At 40.3% G+C, this 19,278-nt stretch overlaps 2 protein-coding genes across 2 annotated transcripts; both read left to right on the top strand.

Annotated features, from left to right (window-relative positions):
* The first annotated feature begins 936 nt into the window (after positions 1 to 936).
* Positions 937 to 9,384, top strand: si:dkey-154p10.3 (zinc finger protein ZFP2). The gene is made up of 8 exons (XM_062992998.1): positions 937 to 1,007; positions 3,881 to 4,383; positions 4,989 to 5,670; positions 5,787 to 5,874; positions 6,756 to 6,950; positions 8,092 to 8,225; positions 8,959 to 9,082; positions 9,165 to 9,384. The coding sequence occupies exons 2-8, from the start codon at positions 3,889 to 3,891 to the stop codon at positions 9,358 to 9,360; spliced, it is 1,914 nt and encodes a 637-aa protein (XP_062849068.1). The 5' UTR covers positions 937 to 1,007; positions 3,881 to 3,888; the 3' UTR covers positions 9,361 to 9,384.
* Positions 9,385 to 11,740: 2,356 nt separating this feature from the next.
* On the top strand, positions 11,741 to 17,511 carry opn4.1 (opsin 4.1). The gene is made up of 5 exons (XM_062992846.1): positions 11,741 to 11,813; positions 13,395 to 13,498; positions 13,571 to 13,679; positions 13,773 to 13,871; positions 16,163 to 17,511. Exons 1-5 carry the CDS (start codon positions 11,741 to 11,743, stop codon positions 17,509 to 17,511), a joined length of 1,734 nt encoding a protein of 577 aa, XP_062848916.1.
* The last annotated feature ends 1,767 nt before the right edge of the window (positions 17,512 to 19,278 follow it).

A 19,278-nucleotide genomic window follows, 5' to 3' on the forward strand; every position in this document is an offset into this window, starting at 1 on the left:
AAGAAAACGGTAAATAAATGGTATCGTAGTGTTTCGGGGGCTATTCCGGCCCAGCTATGGGAGAGTCGGCGGAGATCTGGCATCCGGATTTGGGCCAGTGTATTTGGCCCGATTCTGGGCAGTCATTCAAAAAGAGTCAGAGCCGACACGGGCTGCCGGCACTGAACCAGATGCGGCAGGCTCGGCTGGCAGGAGCTGCGCCGGAAGTGGGCCACAATTACAAGGCTAGCTGGGATGGAACAAGTCTGTGAACTGCCAGTTCAGGTCTCTCTGTAGATGTTCAATGAGGTCTGGGCTTCGGCTGGGTCATTGTGTCTTTGTTATGATGACAGAGCTGAGACACGGACACATGCCTCAACCCTGAGCTTGCATTACAGAGTACCTGTATTTACCATAACTGTTTCGTTTGGGGTCTCCACAGCGGATCATTCGTCTCCATCTTGCCCTGTTCTGAACATTTACATTACATTTACATTTTCAGCATTTAGCAGACGCTTTTATCCAAAGCGACTTACACAATGAGCAATGAGGATTAAGGGCCTTGCTCAGGGACCCAACAGTGGCAACTTGGTGGTAAGCTACTTGAACCGGGAACCTTCTGTTTACTAGTCCAGTACCTTAACCACTGAGCTATCACTGGCCCTAACATCCTCCTCTGTCACCCCAACCACATGCATGTTCTTCCTCACCGCATCCATTAAACCCCATCTTTGGCTTTCCTCTCCTCCTCCTGTCATAACTTCATAACATCACTTATGTTGTTCATGATGTTATTCACCACACCATCACTGGGTGGCGATAATGCAGCTAAATGTTGGTCCACACAGCGCTGTTTATTAACAGTAGAAGTAGAATGCTTCACACATTGTTGTTATGAGTGGAGATAAAGAGTGAATTTTTATTTACATTTTTTATTTATTTTTTAATCTTCAGGTTATTTATCATCCTGTATCTGGTGTCATAAACAGTTTTGCTCTCTGTTGGACAACCTGTAGGATCCTGAATAAGTAAGCCCATTTTATTATGAAACCTATTTTCCTTTATTATGATGTTGTGCCATAAATGTTGCGATTATTTACTTTTACACTAGAATTAAAATCCAACTCTTATTAACTGCAACATCACTGTCAAAAAACTAATTCTACCAGGACTGTCATGTCATAGCCTCTCAGAGTCATAACGAGTCTCAAAATACGTAAAGTTCAGTTGTTCCATATACATATACACAGATCAGCCATAACATTAAAACCACCTTCTTGTTTCTACACTCACTGTCCATTTTATCAGCTCCACTTACCATATAGAAGCACTTTGTAGTTCTACAATTACTGACTGTAGTCCATCTGTTTCTCTACATACCTTTTTAGCCTGCTTTCACCCTGTTCTTCAATGGTCAGGACCCCCAAATGACCACCACAGAGCAGGTATTATTTGGGTGGTGGATCATTCTCAGCACTGCAGTGACACTGACATGGTGGTGGTGTGTTAGTGTGTGTTGTGCTGGTATGAGTGGATCAGACACAGCATCGCTGTTGGAGTTTTTAAATACCGTGTCCACTCACTGTCCACTCTATTAGACACTCCTTCATCCTTCACCTTCATCAGTGGTCACAGGACGCTGCCCACGGGGCGCTGTTGGCTGGATATTTTTGGTTGGTGGAGTATTCTCAGTCCAGCAGTGACAGTGAGGTATTTAAAAACTCCAGCAGCATTGATGTGTCTGATCCACTCATACCAGCACAACACACACTAACACACCACCACCATGTCAGTGTCACTGCAGTGCTGAGAATGATCCACCACCTAAATAATACCTGCTCTGTGGTGGTCCTGTGAGTCCTGACCGTGAAAGAACAGGGTGAAAGAAGGTTAAAAAAGTATGTAGAGAAACAGATGGACTACAGTCAGTAATTGTAGAACTACAAAGTGCTTCTATATGGTAAGTGGAGCTGATAAAATGACATAGCATGACAGTTCTCCTTTGAAAAAGTGTATATATACAGTGCCTTGCAAAAGTATTCAGCCCCCTTGAACTTTTCAACCTTTTGCCACATTTCAGGCTTCAAACATAACGATATGAAATTGTAATTTTTTGTGAAGAATCAACAACAAGTGGGACACAATCGTGAAGTGGAACGAAATTTATTGGATATTTTAAACTTTTTTTAGAAATAAAAAACTGAAAAGTGGGGAGTGCAATATTATTCAGCCCCCTTGCGTTAATACTTTGTAGCGCCACCTTTTGCTGCGATTACAGCTGCAAGTCGCTTGGGGTATGTCTCTATCAGTTTTGCACATCGAGAGACAGAAATTTTTGCCCATTCTTCCTTGCAAAACAGCTCGAGCTCAGTGAGGTTGGATGGAGAGCGTTTGTGAACAGCAGTTTTCAGCTCTTTCCACAGATTCTCGATGGGATTCAGGTCTGGACTTTGACTTGGCCATTCTAACACCTGGATACGTTTATTTGTGAACCATTCCATTGTAGATTTTGCTTTATGTTTTGGATCATTGTCTTGTTGGAAGATAAATCTCCGTCCCAGTCTCAGGTCTTTTGCAGACTGCAACAGGTTTTCTTCCAGAATGGTCCTGTATTTGGCTCCATCCATCTTCCCATCAATTTTAACCATCTTCCCTGTCCCTGCTGAAGAAAAGCAGGCCCAAACCATGATGCTGCCACCACCATGTTTGACAGTGGGGATGGTGTGTTCACGGTGATGAGCTGTGTTGCTTTTACGCCAAACATAGCGTTTTGCATTGTGGCCAAAAAGTTCGATTTTGGTTTCATCTGACCAGAGCACCTTCTTCCACATGTTTGGTGTGTCTCCCAGGTGACTTTTTATAGATATCTTTGAGAAATGGCTTTCTTCTTGCCACTCTTTCATAAAGGCCAGATTTGTGCAGTGTACGACTGATTGTGTCCTATGGACAGAGTCTCCCACCTCAGCTGTAGATCTCTGCAGTTCATTCAGAGTGATCATGGGCCTCTTGGCTGCATCTCTGATCAGTCTTCTCCTTGTTTGAGCTGAAAGTTTAGAGGGACGGCCGGGTCTTGGTAGATTTGCAGTGGTCTGATACTCCTTCCATTTCAATATGATCGCTTGCACAGTGCTCCTTGAGATGTTTAAAGCTTGGGAAATCTTTTTGTATCCAAATCCGGCTTTAAACTTCTCCACAACAGTATCTCGGACCTGCCTGGTGTGTTCCTTGGTCTTCATGATGCTCTCTGCGCTTTAAACAGAACTCTGAGACTGTCACAGAGCAGGTGCATTTATACGGAGACTTGATTACACACAGGTGGATTCTATTTATCACCATCAGTCATTTAGGTCAACATTGGATCATTCAGAGATCCTCACTGAACTTCTGGAGTGAGTTTGCTGCACTGAAAGTAAAGGGGCTGAATAATATTGCACGCCCCACTTTTTAGTTTTTTATTTCTAAAAAAAGTTTAAAATATCCAATAAATTTCGTTCTACTTCACGATTGTGTCCCACTTGTTGTTGATTCTTCACAAAAAATTACAATTTCATATCGTTATGTTTGAAGCCTGAAATGTGGCAAAAGGTTGAAAAGTTCAAGGGGGCTGAATACTTTTGCAAGGCACTGTATATATATAAGGTGTATATGTATGTATGTTGTTGGATCAGGGCCACTAATCCTACAACACCTATCCAATGCCTGATCTCAGAAGTGGGCTTGCTGAATACTGAATGGGAACAAAGTCCAACATAAAGACACACACACACACACACACACACACACAGATGATTAAAGCACATGCATCTGGCCACAATTTGGAAAGCCACGACAAAAGGTCTGAATACTTTTCTGTGTAAGTAATGTGCATGTATTCATATATCTCTTTCTATACCCCTACTAGTCCGTAGTATGGATGGAATTAAAGACGCATACCAAGTCATTGAACCCGTAACTTTGCGACTTGAAGAGGAGAGCGTCACATCCTACCTTTACTGCAACTCCCTGAATGGCACTGAAGCTCATTTGTCCTCTCTGGTGGAGTCCTTCTTGGTCGAGGTGTTCCGCTGCCGGGTTTGCCAGTTTACCAGTGTTCAGAAAGCCAGGATCTGCAGCCATGTGTCCGAGAGCCATTCGTCACCATCGCCGAGTCCTCGCCTGTCCTGCCTGGAAAAGGAGGACGAGGAGAGCCTGACCGCGGCCGACGAAGAAGCAGAGCTCGACCAGAACGGCTCCCCGTACAACCTCGACTCCGGCTCCAAGAATGGCGAGGACCACATGGACATGGAGCGCATGTCTTTCCTGCTCCCCGTGTACGGAATGCTGCAGAACATAAGCCCACCGCCGTGTGACATCGGATTGAGCTCCAACTCCGACGGCAACCTTCATGTGGCGCAGACGTGTGAGGTGAGTCCTCATGATTGTGCATTCCAGCTGTTCTCAGTTAAAAAAATATGCATGCATGGCTGATTAAAACGTGTCTCATTATTCTAAGCGTACAGTTTAGGGGTCGACGACTTCCATGGAAAAAAAGGTCAGATGATCAAACAAGACAAAGATGAAAGTTGACTGGATTGAAGAATTTATTAGCACGATTGTAGGTTCTTACAGCAGTATATTAGCAGAAGAACGAAGAACAGAACTGTGGGCCTCCCTTTATACTACTCTAGTCATGTACACAGTTTTAGCACTTCCTCTAAAGCTTGGGTGTAAGCCATTCTGTGGTAACTGTTGTTCCCTTTTTGCCTTTGTCCATTGTTGCTTATCTCTGTGTTTTCCACTCCAGCCGTGCATGTTCAAGTAACAATGACTAAGAATATATTAAGCATAAAATCTAAGATTTCCACTATAGTACAGTTAGGTGCATTGACATTATTCAGTGCTGCTCAAAAGTAATTGCCCCCTTTTTATTTTAACTTGCACATTTAACACACAGATCATTAAACAAAACATAGTACTCAAAAGCTAAAAAACTTGGACCTGCTATTGACTAAATATTTGTTTTTGTGAAGGTGAGCACTTTGTTCGAGGAGGACAGGCACAGCGAAGAGGAGAGCGTCTTCCACCTGGAAAATGCCCGGGATGGACTTCACAGGCCACTTTCCTCTAAAATGTCCTGCGCCGAGGAAGAAGAAACGGCCCAGTCCGCTCATTTAATGACCCTAGGCCTGTGCAGAATCTCCAGCGCCAAATGTCCTCCTCCGACGTTGCCCACGGGAGCGCCGGACCCACCGGAGACAGTCCTGGAGGACAAGCAGCCCCTGCTAACCACGTCGGAAATGCAGAAACAATCTGAGGAGGAACTCGGCCTTTCTTGTGTCTTCTGTCAGGCGGTTTTGAGGAGCCACAGCCTGCTGGAGGTGCACCTGAAGTGTCACGACGGCGAGCAAGGCTTTAAATGCCCACGCTGCGGTTGGGCGACATCAGAGTGGGCTGATATGGAGTGCCATTGGAGGAGCCATGGGAAAAAGAGGAGCTCCAAACCTCATGAGTGCGGCGTTTGTTCCAGGGCGTTCAGGAGAGCGGACTCGCGCGATGCTCACGAGAAGAGGCACAAGCGTGTCGAACTGAAGGCCGCTCGTCTGGCGCAGTGCTCTCTGTGTCTCGAGTGGTGCCGTTCAGAGCGGGAGTGGGAGATACACCAGCGCTGCCATTTTCAGGGAGGGTTCAAGTGTTTGTACTGCAATGTGAGAGGTAATTTACGTACATGTAATAGTATTTGCTCTGTGTTAAAGTGGGATTTATATTTTTGAGATCTATTTGAGATCAGAAGTTGTGATCTTTCTAGTTATGTACAACTTGTTTTCTAGAAAAAACTTGGAAAAAACTACATAAGCACATCAGCAATCAGCATGCACAGTACAAAGGAGATCCAGACCACCAAACGTCATACAATGAGTAAGTAACGAGATCACCTGTGTGGCATACATCAAGAGAAAGTACAGGCCTGAATGCTTAGCTCCTATAGTAAAGGGGTGCGGTGGATCTGTTATGCTCTAGGACTTTGCTGGCATCTGAGTGGCATACACCAAGAGAAAGTACAGGCCGGAATGCTTAGCTCCTAAAGTAAGAAGGTGTGACGGATCTGTTATGCTCTAGGACTTTGCTGGCATCTGAGTGGCATACACCAAGAGAAAGTACAGGCCGGAATGCTTAGCTCCTAAAGTAAGAAGGTGTGACGGATCTGTTATGCTCTAGGGCTTTGCTGGCATCTGTGTGGCATACACCAAGAGAAAGTACAGGCCGGAATGCATAGCTCCTAAAGTAAGAAGGTGTGATGGATCTGTTATGCTCTAGGACTTTGCTGGCATCTGTGTGGCATACACCAAGAGAAAGTACAGGCCGGAATGCATAGCTCCTAAAGTAAGAAGGTGTGATGGATCTGTTATGCTCTAGGACTTTGCTGGCATCCGTGTGGCATACACCAAGAGAAAGTACAGGCCTGAATGCTTAGCTCCTATAGTAAAAGGGTGCAGTGGATCTGTTATGCTGTATGTTTTGCTGGCATGGCTTGGGTCCATTTGTTCCTTTAGATGGAAGGGTCACTAAAAATCAATACAAAGTGATTCTGACTGATCATTTTCTGAGTATGTCTATTCTGATGGTGGTGGTTTCTTCCTGGATGACGATTCCAGCATCATTTATTCTCTTAATTAAATCTATTGACATATACTGTACACAGAAATGGTCAACTTGGGTTGCCAGATATGAATAATGCCCCTAATGAATTTCTTTAGTTTCTTGATTTTGATAAATCTTAATGTTCCATTACCAAACAGGTACTCGACGTGTCTTGGAGGGGTGCAGCCAGAGCCATGGGGTCAGGTCAGGAAGGTGAATGTGAAACACAAACTTGTGGGACGCAAGAAGAGTGGTGAGGACAAGCGACATCGTTTGAGGCGCACTGAAAATGAGATGAGCGGAGGACTCAAGGTCCCGAACCGGAAAGACTTCTGCTGTCTTCTCTGTGATAAGTATGTTACATGCACCACTTGGTGAATTTTGGTTATTAATCGATTATTAACCAATTTCATATTATTTACCAATAACTGCGACTCTTAATATGAGTCGATGTACGGCTTTCTGTTTGCATAGTGTTTCATTTCAGTTTAATTTCTTGATGCAGTGGCAGACTGTGGTACGTCACAATGGTTTTCTGAAGTACTCCCAAGCCCATGTGGCTGCATTTATTTATTTATTTATTTTTCTATTTATTTATGCGTTTATGCATCCCCTTTTTCTCCAGATTTAGCATAGTCAATTTGTCTTCCACTGATGGAGATCCCTGATTGCATTCGAGGAGGGTATATTGCTGCACAGGCGCCTCTATCTGCTAACCAGGGTCCTTACACAGCCTTTGAACTTAGTCATCCCGCCCAGCAGACACGATGGCCAATTATTGTCTGCTGCAGGCACTGTCAACTGTGCCCGCTAGATGCCGCCCAGCTGACCGGTGGCAACGCCGAGTTTCGAACCGAGGAGTTCAGAATCTCGGCGCTGGTGTGCTAGCAGAATATACCGCTGCACCACCTGGGCGTCCCTGTGGCTGTATTTATCACTGTAATGTGATGGTTTCTCATTCAGTGGCATCTGAGGGTCACATAAATTGAACAGCGGTATCTGGCCCTGCCCTACACAGACTAAGATTTCTCTGGACCCCCCAAATCTTTTCATAATAAGATGTATGGTAGATGGTGAAAGGTCTAAATTGTTTGCAATCTTGTGTTGAGATGTTCTTTTTGAACTGATTGACAATCAAATACTGAATATTTGGTGGACCCTCCTTTTATATCCATTATTATACCACATCATTATACCCTGTCCCAACTTTTCTGAGGCATTGAATTACAAATGTGTTTATATTTACAAAGTCGTTTTGTCCAGTACTGGCCTTTGTAGAAAGACAAGATATTTCATGCAAGCTTTACATGGCCATGAGTGTAAAGGCTACTAAATATGTGGTGTCTTTATGTATAGTGTTTAATAGAGTAAATAAAAGTGCTTGAAACTTGCCCAACACTTATTGATCTATAAATATTGTTTCTGAAAGAGATTCCTGCAGTATTTGGTATTATTTTACACACTATTTATGACATTTACAGTATGTGTCCACAGGAAGTTTTCCACCAAGCTGACCATGCGCCGTCACATGGGCATCCACCAGGGGGAAAAGCCTTTCGAGTGCCCTCACTGTCATTACTGCACCAGGTTGAAAGCCTCACTCATCCAGCACCTGCGGGTCCATACAGGTCAGTATATCTTATACTCCTTTTATCATTAGATATGATTTTAGTGCTGTGAAAAAGTAATATTTATTAGGATTTTAACATCATGGACAATTTTGTCTATCTAATTCACCTCACGGTGGCTCGGTGGGTAGCACTGTCGCCTCACAGCAAGAAGGTCCTGGGTTTGATCCCCAGACGGGGCGGTCCGGGTCCTTTCTGTGTGGAGTTTGCATGTTCTCCCCGTGTCTGCGTGGGTTTCCTCACGTGGGGTGCCCTGTGATTGCGCCCATTGAAAAGCTGAGATAGGCTCCAGCACCCCTACGACCCTAATTGGATAAGCGGTTAAGAAAGTGAGTGAGTGAGTGATTCACCTCACTTGAATGTTTTTGAACTGTGGGAGCTACCGGAGGAAACCCATGTAGACACGGGGAGAACATGCAAACTCCACACAAAAAGGACCCTGACCTCTCCACCTGGGGATGGAACCCAGGACCTTCTTGCTGTGAGGCGACAGTGCTACCCACCGAGCCACTGTGAGGTGAATAAGATTGTCCATGACGGCATTTTTTTTTGGTTTATTGGACCCACATAACCTTTGGGAACACAATTTAACAACAGGGGCACAACAATGTATCTAACACGCCTTTACATAGCAGTTGCCAAGCCAAGGTTGTCATGCCATCTGACTGCTCTAGAGAAGGAATTTCAGTTAAAAATAACAAAAGAACTATTTTCTCTCGTATACCCGGTTTAGGTGAGAAGCCGTACAAGTGTCCTCAGTGTTCCTACGCCTCCATCGACAGGAGTTCACTCAGAAGACACTCACGAACACACACTCAGGAGAAGCCGTACAGCTGCCAGTACTGCCCTTACAGCTGGTAAACACACACACACTCACCTTTAGAACGATTGCCATATTTGCACATTTTTGTCTGAAAACTGTGTCCCCTCTTATGGCAGCATCCAGAAGAAAAGCTTGGACCTTCACTCACGGCGCCATCACACCGGAGAATCATTTCCCTGCTCGCTGTGCCAGTATTCCACGCCGGACCGGCAGCTTCTTCTGCGCCATGCACGCAAACACCACAGCTCAGAGAACTCTGTCATCGGGCCAAATGCTGTACCATCTTCCAAACGATCCCGAACCTGCAAATAAAATATTACAATATTTTTTACAAGACTCATTTTATTCTCATTTTTAATGTTTTGTTGAAAGCAGTCACAGATATTTACAATTTAATTGTTAAATATCCTTTTTGTTTGGTGATTTATTTCAACAGGAGCCAGTCGTACAGCGAGAGTAGAACAGTTAGTTTTGTTTTTAAAATTTCTGATGTCGAAATATCGAAAACCAAAATGAAATTTAAAACAAACTACAGCTCAGGTCCAGTACTGAATGGATATTGATGATTGACTGTTGCTACAACTTAATTAATATTGACTTAACACAGCCTAATTATTTAAAATGTGGGCTAAAACTTATTTTATATATTATATTTAATATTTTATATTATTTATTATTATTTATATATTATATTTTGATATATTATTTTAATATTTTTATTATTTATTATTATTTATATATTATATAGTTTTTTATATATTATTTTTAATATTTTATATTATTCATTATTATATATTATATTGTTTTTATATATTATTTTTGATATTTTATGTTATTTATATATTATATTGTTTTTATATATTATTTTTAATATTTTATATTATCTATTACTATTTATATATTATATTATTTTTATATATTATTTTTAATATTTTATATTACTTATTACTGTACATATATTACCTTTATATATTTTTAATATTTTATATTATTTATTATTATTTATATATTATATTAATTTTATATATTATTTTTAATATTTTAGATTATTTGTTATTATTATTTATATATTATATTTTTATGTATTATTTTAATATTTTTATTATTTATTATTATTTATATATTATATAGTTTTTTATATATTATTTTTAATATTTTATATTATTCATTATTATATATTATATTGTTTTTTATATATTATTTTTGATATTTTATGTTATTTATATATTATATTGTTTTTATATATTATTTTTAGGGCTGTCGAAGTTAACGCGATAATAACGCATTAACGCAATCTCAATTTAACGCGATTAAAAAAAATAGTGCCGTTAACGCAAATTCTAGTTCATGTTGAGACTTGACTGCTAGAACAAACGTTTTAATGTCGGACTTGCCACCGTTGTTCATTTGCGGTTTGTTAAAATAATATAACTGAGCGTCGTAGGGATGCACTTGCATAATAAAGAAATAAATACACGGTATATTCACAAGTTGTCGGGAGCAGAACACTTCATTAACTTAATCTGTTACGGCACTGAATACCGGAGTCAAGCACGCTAGTCCATGAACTATGGAAGCCCCAAAAGGGTCAAAACACACTCACTTCGTGTAGAAACGTCCACTTTTCACATTTCACTTAAAAAACCTTGTTTTCTATAACATTTACACAGATTTTATTTAATGCGATTAATCGCGATTAACTATATGAAATTCTGAGATTAATCGCGATTAAAATTTTTAATAGTTTGACAGCCCTAATTATTTTTAATATTTTATATTATCTATTACTATTTATATATTATATTATTTTTATATATTATTTTTAATATTTTATATTACTTATTACTGTACATATATTACCTTTATATATTTTTAATATTTTATATTATTTATTATTATTTATATATTATATTAATTTTATATATTATTTTTAATATTTTAGATTATTTGTTATTATTATTTATATATTATATATTTTTATATATTACTTTTAATATTTTATATTATTTATTATTATTTACATATATTATTTTTATATATTATTTTTAATATTTCATATTATTTCATATTATTTATATATTATATTATTTTTATACATTATTTTTTGCTTTGGTTTTCTTTGTGTTTCCCTTCCATGTAACATGATTTTTGTTTAGTGGTCCTGTATTGGACACAAAAAATACCATTTTATCACATTTTTCTTTGCCACTTTGCTTGGTTTCTCTTTTTTCTCTTGGTGTGATCTTTGCAGAATGCCCAATCATAGAGTGAGCAGCTGCAGTACCAAAGTTTTGTGTTTTTGTGGACTGAACACTTTGACATTTAGCCTTCTGAAATGCAATACTTTTAAAACGTATGCCAGTTGGTGTGGCTAAAGCATCTTAACAATAAGGAGGAGTGTCCACATACTTTTGACCAGTTAGTGTAGCTTTAATCAAGGCTGAACTAGAGGCTAAATGTCATCGTTCATCCTAATAAAGTGTGAACGCCACCGTAGTGTTTTACTGATTCACGTTTCCAAGAGACTGGAAGAAATGTTGGAATGCATCCAAACTTAAGTCAACCTCGATTTACATGGTACCACTGTCCTAGGCTACGTTTATAGGGTAGCATTCCTTAACTTCTAGCAAACAGTTTGCTCTGTTGTGCCTAATACGTACTTAACATTGCTAACCGCAGACTGTTTATAGTAATGGAACAGAACCCTGGTTATGAATCTGAGGTTTTATCACCCAATAATTGCTTAGGTGGATCTGAAGGATTGGGTGAGTATTTATTCTGTTCTGTTATGACATTTTATTCTTGGTTATTGGTTATTTCTTGGTTTATTTTTAGGTTTGTACAGTTTGCATTGATAAGTGATGAATTTTAGTGCTGCCAAACCCAACTAAATGGTTTTCCAGGATAATATGCCATTGTATCACTATTTACAGTATGTGGATTAAAATTTTGTCACTATTGGTGTATGTTAACTGATCAACGTCGAAGTGGCATTAAGGGTCTGCCATGTAATGTACATCATGGACATTTTAATGAATTCTGGTACTGATATGCCAACATGCTGGTTCAAATATGTCTACTAATTCCTTATTACTAGATACTTATCATAACTGACTTCATAATATGGTGACTTTTCTTTGTCTGTATAAATAGGGCTAGATAGCGCCCATTAGAGTGATCCATGAGCATTACAAAAAAGTTTGTAAGGCTCTGTACAGACCTCAGAAAGAGGATCTGTACAGGATAGTGTTAATAATGTCTTAAGAATATCTGTGCAAACATGTACAAAGTGCATGAAATAGCAGTTTTAAAGGAAGGAAACCCAAACCTTGACCTTATACTTGTCACATATTAACAGTCATGTATAAGAAATAACATTTTTATATAAGACTTTAATTTAATTTATTTATCCTGGTCAGTCACTATAGGGTTAGCACCACCACTTTGCAAACAGATGCAAATTGAAGGGTACCAGACACTCAATAAGTTACACATCAGATAGAAATAGACAGTTACAGTGACTTACAGAGACTGGAGGTAAGAATTTAGGTTGTCAGTACACCTGTTGATGTGCACGTTTTGTTTTATGGTGGCATTCCTAATCACAGCAGCCCTCATCAGTGCGTAATCTATGTATCTTGTATTATACACTATATAGCTAAAAGTATGTAAGAGATGGGCATACATGCAAAGATATGAAGCGTCTGTGGGCATTATGAGGTAAATATTGTCACAATGAATCACATTTAGATGTTGAGTAAATGTTATTAATATTTAATATTAATATAAAATATTAATAAGCTATTAATATTTACATTACTTATCAGTTCAACAATCTATAATATGAACAGATGAAACCCCTTTATTTGTCATATCCATATAGAATACAATGGCATTCTTTTTCTGCATATACCAACTTCTTTGGAAGCTAGTGTGAAAGCGCAGGGTCAGCCATTGCACAGGGGCCTAGAGCTGAGAGGATTAAGGGTCTTGCTCAATGGCCCAACGATGGCTGCATGGTAGAGTCAGGAATCAAACCCACAACCTTCCAATTGATAGCTCAAGGCTCTACCCACTGCACGACCACTATCCACTGTACCACGAGAGCTAATACCTGAGGGGATTTTAACCCTAACCCTAAGTATTTATACTCCACATTTTTCCTTTAAAATGAGATGAGGGATTATGTGTATGTTAAATGACTGATAATGTTGCAAAGAAGTACTTTAGATCTTATTAAAATAAAGAGTTTATTTTTGAAAATTATCACCAGAGGGTGAAAACCTTTTAGACATCAATAAAATGATGGAATTTTTTATACATCTAAGGCTTTTCTCCCTTTTTAGCAAGCACTATGAAGACTAACAGATCTGAAGAACAAACGATATTGGAAAGAAGGTTGGATGAAGCAGAAAAGTTACTCGCCAGTATAATCAACATGTGTCACCAGGTATAAAATCATATCCATTAGTTTAGCCTTTACATTTTCAGATGCACTTTCATGTTTACTTTTATTCTGCAGTTTTCTCAGTCCGAGGCCGAGCTCATGACCCCTGAAGCATCCACGCATGATCAGGTTATGACCGTCATGTATGAATCAGTTCATCCTTTCAGTCCTGTCACAGCAGCAGGTTTGTCTTCATATGGCAGTTTAAACAGAACTTCAGTCGTTCTGATATCATGTCTGGAGTAGATAACAGACAATACTTGTAAATTCCTTTCAGATGTATGGAGGTCTAATGGATTCTGCTTGGCCTGTACTGAAACTATACATTACGATGCAGCTTTATTAAAGGAACGTGATAAAGTGCAGTTTGAAAAGAGTGAGTAAAGTAAAACTGACAATTATATGTTCTGTGTCAGAGAATTAAATACATTACTACTGGTTCCACAGAATACTTTGCTTTTTGATGACACCCAAACAAATGCTAAGAATTGCTTATTGAGGTAATATCACCTGACTTAACTACAGCTTTCTTATTTATAACTTACAGGTGCTGACCAGATCATGGAGCAAAATGGAAAAATATGATAATGTGGAAAAAACCTGCAACTTTAAATTACGATTCGCTGTACACCATAATTATAGTCAACTACATACATACACAAGTCCCAGATGACCCAAAAGAGTTTAATATAAAATATAAAAAATATAATTGTTTAAATATTGTGTTTAGGTTAGTTTAAGAGACTCAGATGTTCGGACAGACAAGCGAAGCTCGTTCCAACACTTGGGTGCAAGTACAGAGAAGAGGCTTGATGCTTGTGTCTTGAGTTCTGGGTGGAGGATCAAGTTGAGCAAGACTAGTGGCTCAAAGTTTGCGTGGTTTTATTACTCATTAGACCTCAAAGGTAGCTTGGGGCTGGTCCATTTTTGGCTTTGTAGGCGAGCATCAGTGTTTTAAACTGAATGCGGGCAGCTACAGGTTGGTTAAAAACCAGCCAAGCAGCTACATTTTGGATGAGTTGCAGGGGTTTAATAATAGTGGACATAGGAGCACCTGCCAGGAGGGAGTTGCTGTAATCCAACAGTGAGATTACAAGTGACTGCACAAGAATCTGAGTGGCTTCCATGGAGAGAAATTGCCAAATCTTCCTGATGTTGTAGAGGAGGAACCGGCACGATCTTGTCACGTTGGCTACATGAGAAGAGAAGGTAAGCTGGTTAGTCATCTGGGAGTCATCAAGACAGATGACTAGGTCTTGGGTTGGAGTTTGATCTCCAGGAATAAGTAACAGCTCGGTCTTAAAGAGATTCAAAAGTCCTGTGCAGAAACTGAAGACTCTATTAGAAAAACCATCCCTATAGAGATGGCATCATGCTATGTGGGTGCTTTTCATCAGCATGGACAAAGATACTGAAGGATAGATGATCGCACCCAAATACTGGAACCTTCTTCCTCCTGGGGAAAAGTTCACCCACAGACACTATTCCAAAGCATAAGCCAAAACCATCCTAAAGTGGTTTTAGGGCCCAACCAAACCCTGTCAAACATCTGTGGAGAGACCACTATCAAATGTGCTAAAATTTGAAAGAATCGCCTTGAAGAATGGGACAAACCGACCAAATCCAGGCGTGCAACACTTATATAGTTGTAAAGTTTGTAAAGTTTCCAAAAAGGCTTCTACAAAATATTGCATTAAAGGTCTGAATAAGAGATTTTAGTTTTTGATTTTAAATTAAATGTTAAAAATCTCTAAAACCATTTTTACTTTGATGGGTAGAAATTGCAAATTATATCCATTCAATCCTGACAAGTATACTAATGTTCACAAAGCTACTAAAATGTATGCTGTAAAAAAGATCAGATATTTCAGACACGTACATGAGATCTGCTCACTGTTAAGGTGACCGAGCAAGTCCTAAAATGACGGATGGTACTTAGAGGGCCGGATTTTCTGCTCTACATTTTTAAACCGTGCACCATTGATTCGGCTCAGCAGAGCCACTCAAATGATCTATATGGTTTCGTTTTGGGTCAGAAAGGCGCCGTTTTTCCATTTGTGGCTTACGTGTTACCCTAAACACAACCCGTAGTGACATTTAGTCAGTTAATGAGTCCTAAAAATCCATAGCTTGTCGTGACCCTTTTTTCTTGCTTTGTAAATGCTTTAAATGCCAGAATTTTATCAAATAGCTGAGATGATTTTGGGGGAAAGTCTGGCAGTATATAAACTATATATTTTAACAGCAATTAAATAAATGAAAGTCCTAATGCATCTATTTGGGCATTCTTATTTTCAAACCAGCTACTTTTGAAACCCACACCATTAGTGTGAGCATCGGTTTGCTAATGTTTAATCAGTACAGGGAACAGATCAATACTATCCAGTGTGCACCAATCGATGTTTATATAAAAAGCTAACATTAGGAATTGTGATCTCCAGGTTGAAAGAGGAAAGACTTTTTCAGGACAAGGATTGCAGTGCTGTATTATTTAGGTTAATTTTATAATTAATAATACATTAATAATTCAGATCTACACAATGAGCATCCATTCAGCTCACACGGAGCATCTTTGCGACCCTGGCGACTCTAACTGCACTGCAGGGTTTAAAGCGTCCCTGAATTACAACATCCACCACCATGAGTTTACACGTCCGTTCCCTACAGTGGACGTCCCGGACCACGCTCACTACATCATCGGATCAGTCATCCTCTTGGTGGGCATCACAGGTGTTATAGGAAACGCCCTGGTCATCTACGTATTCTGCCGCAGCCGGTCGCTACACACTCCAGGGAACATTTTGGTGGTCAACTTGGCTGTCTCTGACTTCTTTATGTCGCTCACCCAGTCGCCCGTCTTCTTTGTGGCCAGCATGCACCGCCGCTGGGTGTTTGGTGAGCTTGCGTGTGAACTGTACGCTTTCTGCGGGGCCCTTTTTGGAATCTGCTCCATGATGACCTTAACAGCCATAGCTGCTGACCGCTGCCTCGCTATAACGCGACCGCTTGCTCTGCTAGGAAAGGTCAGTCAGGGCAGAGCTGGTGGAGTGTTAGGGCTTGTCTGGCTTTATGCTTTGAGCTGGAGTCTGCCTCCTATTTTCGGCTGGAGTGCCTACGTCCCAGAGGGTCTCCAGACCTCCTGCTCCTGGGACTACATGTCCTTCACGCCTTCAGTGCGTGCCTACACCATCTTCTTGTTCTTGTTTGTTTTCTTCATCCCTCTGGGTGTCATCGCTGGCTGCTACCTGGCCATCTTCAGAGTCGTTCGAAGGGCCCGGCTAGAGATGAGGCAGCTCAACTGCGAGTCCCATAAAGTCCTTGAGCGCATGAAGAGTGAATGGAAAATGGCAAAGGTGGCTCTCCTGGTCATCCTGCTTTTTGTCATTTCGTGGTCACCTTACTCTGTAGTGGCACTCACTGCCACAGCTGGCTATGCTCATTTTCTCACTCCTTACATGAACTCTGTTCCTGCGGTAATTGCCAAAGCCTCTGCCATACACAACCCCATCATCTATGCCATCACACACCCTAAATACAGAGTTGCCATCGCACACTATGTTCCCCTTTTTCGCTCAATCTTATGCATTAGCAAGGACCAGCGTGCATCTTCCATCTCCATCAGTAGCAGTTCTTCTCATCGGCCAACCCTCACCAGCCAGAAAGCCCTGGGTGTCCGCATTGGCAATGCAGCCCGAGCCAACTGCCGCTGGGGGAAGACTCGACTCTCTTCTGCCTCCGACTCAGATTCCTGCTGGACGGAGAGTGAGGCAGACGGCTCCAGTGCCAACTCTCTGCCTTTTGCCAGGCGAGTATCTACGGAGATTTCTTTAGACACTGCCATTCCTCCAGAGCAGGCTGGCATGGACACTGCTTGTGGGCAGAATATAAAACAGGCTGACAGGATCGGAGGCATGTCTGTGCCCTCTGTTACTCTGGAACTTAATGTGTCAGAAGGAGGAATGCTTTTTGAGGCTGAAACTTACCTCCTATCAGGTAACCAACAGGACTGCTTGTAAAGGACTTCATTGTCAAAATGCTTCACTGTGTAAACTATATGCTAAAATAGTTTTTAAATGACATTTTATTCCACCATTTATCTTTGTATTAATTTAAATCGTGTAGTCTTGGTCCATCTTGGAAGTTATTGCTTATAAGGTACGCTATTTGGCCAAATATATGTGGACAGCCTTTCTTATTATTAGTCAGATGTTGTGGCCTCACCCAAGACATGGTTTGATGAGTTTGGTGTGTAATCCAGCCAACAGCGCCCCGTAGACAGCGTCCTGTGACCCTTGATGAAGGTCTAGAAGATGACCAACTCAAACAGCAGCAATAGATGAGCGATCGTCTCTGACTTTACATCTACAAGGTGGATCAACTAGGTAGGAGTGTCTAACAGAGTGGAAAGTGAGTGGACATGGTATTTAAAAACTCCAGCAGCGCTGCTGTGTCTGATCCACTCATACCAGCACAACACACACTAACACACCACCACCATGTCAGTGTCAGTGCAGTGCTGAGAATGATCCACCACCTTAATAATACCTGAAGAACAGGGTAAAAGCAGGCTAAAAAGGTATGTAGAGAAACAGATGGACTACAGTCAGTAATTGTAGAACTACAAAGTGATAAAATGGACAGTGTGTGTTGAAACAAGGAGGTGGTTTTAATGTTATATTAGTGGTGTGCGATAATGTAAAATTCTGTATCGATCTGATACCAAGTAAATACAGGGCAGGTATCACCAATACCAATACCCATACTTTTTACTTATATAAGCAGATTATTTACTTTCATGTAGGGGAGAGCAGTGTGTCATGATTTATGAGTAGGGCATTTATTACTGTAATTAACTAAGTCTGAGGTTTTTGATCAGAACCAGTTATATAATAACAAAACTATTACAATTTATCCCTATTGCATTTAAATATCCCCACACATCGCTCCTCTCTCTCTCTCTCTCTCTCTCTCTCTCACTCACTGCTACATGTGTTCAGTCACGTGACCACAACAAAACAACAAAACGTTGGTATCGATTTTTGGATCGATCCACCCACCCCTAGTGATAAGGTTAGCTTAGCCGTGTGGTGTCAATACCTAGCCTGGCCAACTAGTTCACAGCTGGGATACTGACTAAAACCCAAATAACTCATACACCATAATTATTATTATGAAAGATATACAATAAAGACTTGTGCACTGTGTACAGTACTTTAACTATACGAAATACATTACAGCTGAGTTAATACGCATTACCGGTACTTATTAACACTAACTTAGTCGCTAGTGTTAGCTGCTAAGCTAATTGCAGTGATTTCTGTTTCTATTGGCACTCTGTATTTATAACTCTTCATTATGTTAATACTGTAATACATACATTTTGTAAGTAGCTGCTCTCTGTAGGACTGTAGATAAATTCAGATGTTTAAAGCGATCTGATTACTTGTTTTTGGTGCTTTACTTTCTCACAACGTTACCATCATGGAGTATCACCACCAAGCGGCTAACTCATACCACATGGTTGTGTTTGCTGGTTGGATAAATATGTAAGTTTTCAATAGTGATCGAATATAAGTATATATGTGTCCTTGTTAATTTAAAATAAAAAAATAGATGCTAATCTGTTTACATTTTAAAGCACAAAGTCAAAAGAAAAGAGCATTTATTCATACGCACGGCATGAGAGCCTCACTGCGCATGCGCCGTAAGGTGCGCAAAGTGCGCAAAGTGCATTCGTACTTTACGTAAGTATAATTTACACTATCATTTCCATAAATTCCAAA

Source organism: Trichomycterus rosablanca, chromosome 4 (assembly GCF_030014385.1).
Source record: "Trichomycterus rosablanca isolate fTriRos1 chromosome 4, fTriRos1.hap1, whole genome shotgun sequence".
Classification (NCBI taxonomy): Eukaryota; Metazoa; Chordata; class Actinopteri; order Siluriformes; family Trichomycteridae; genus Trichomycterus; species Trichomycterus rosablanca.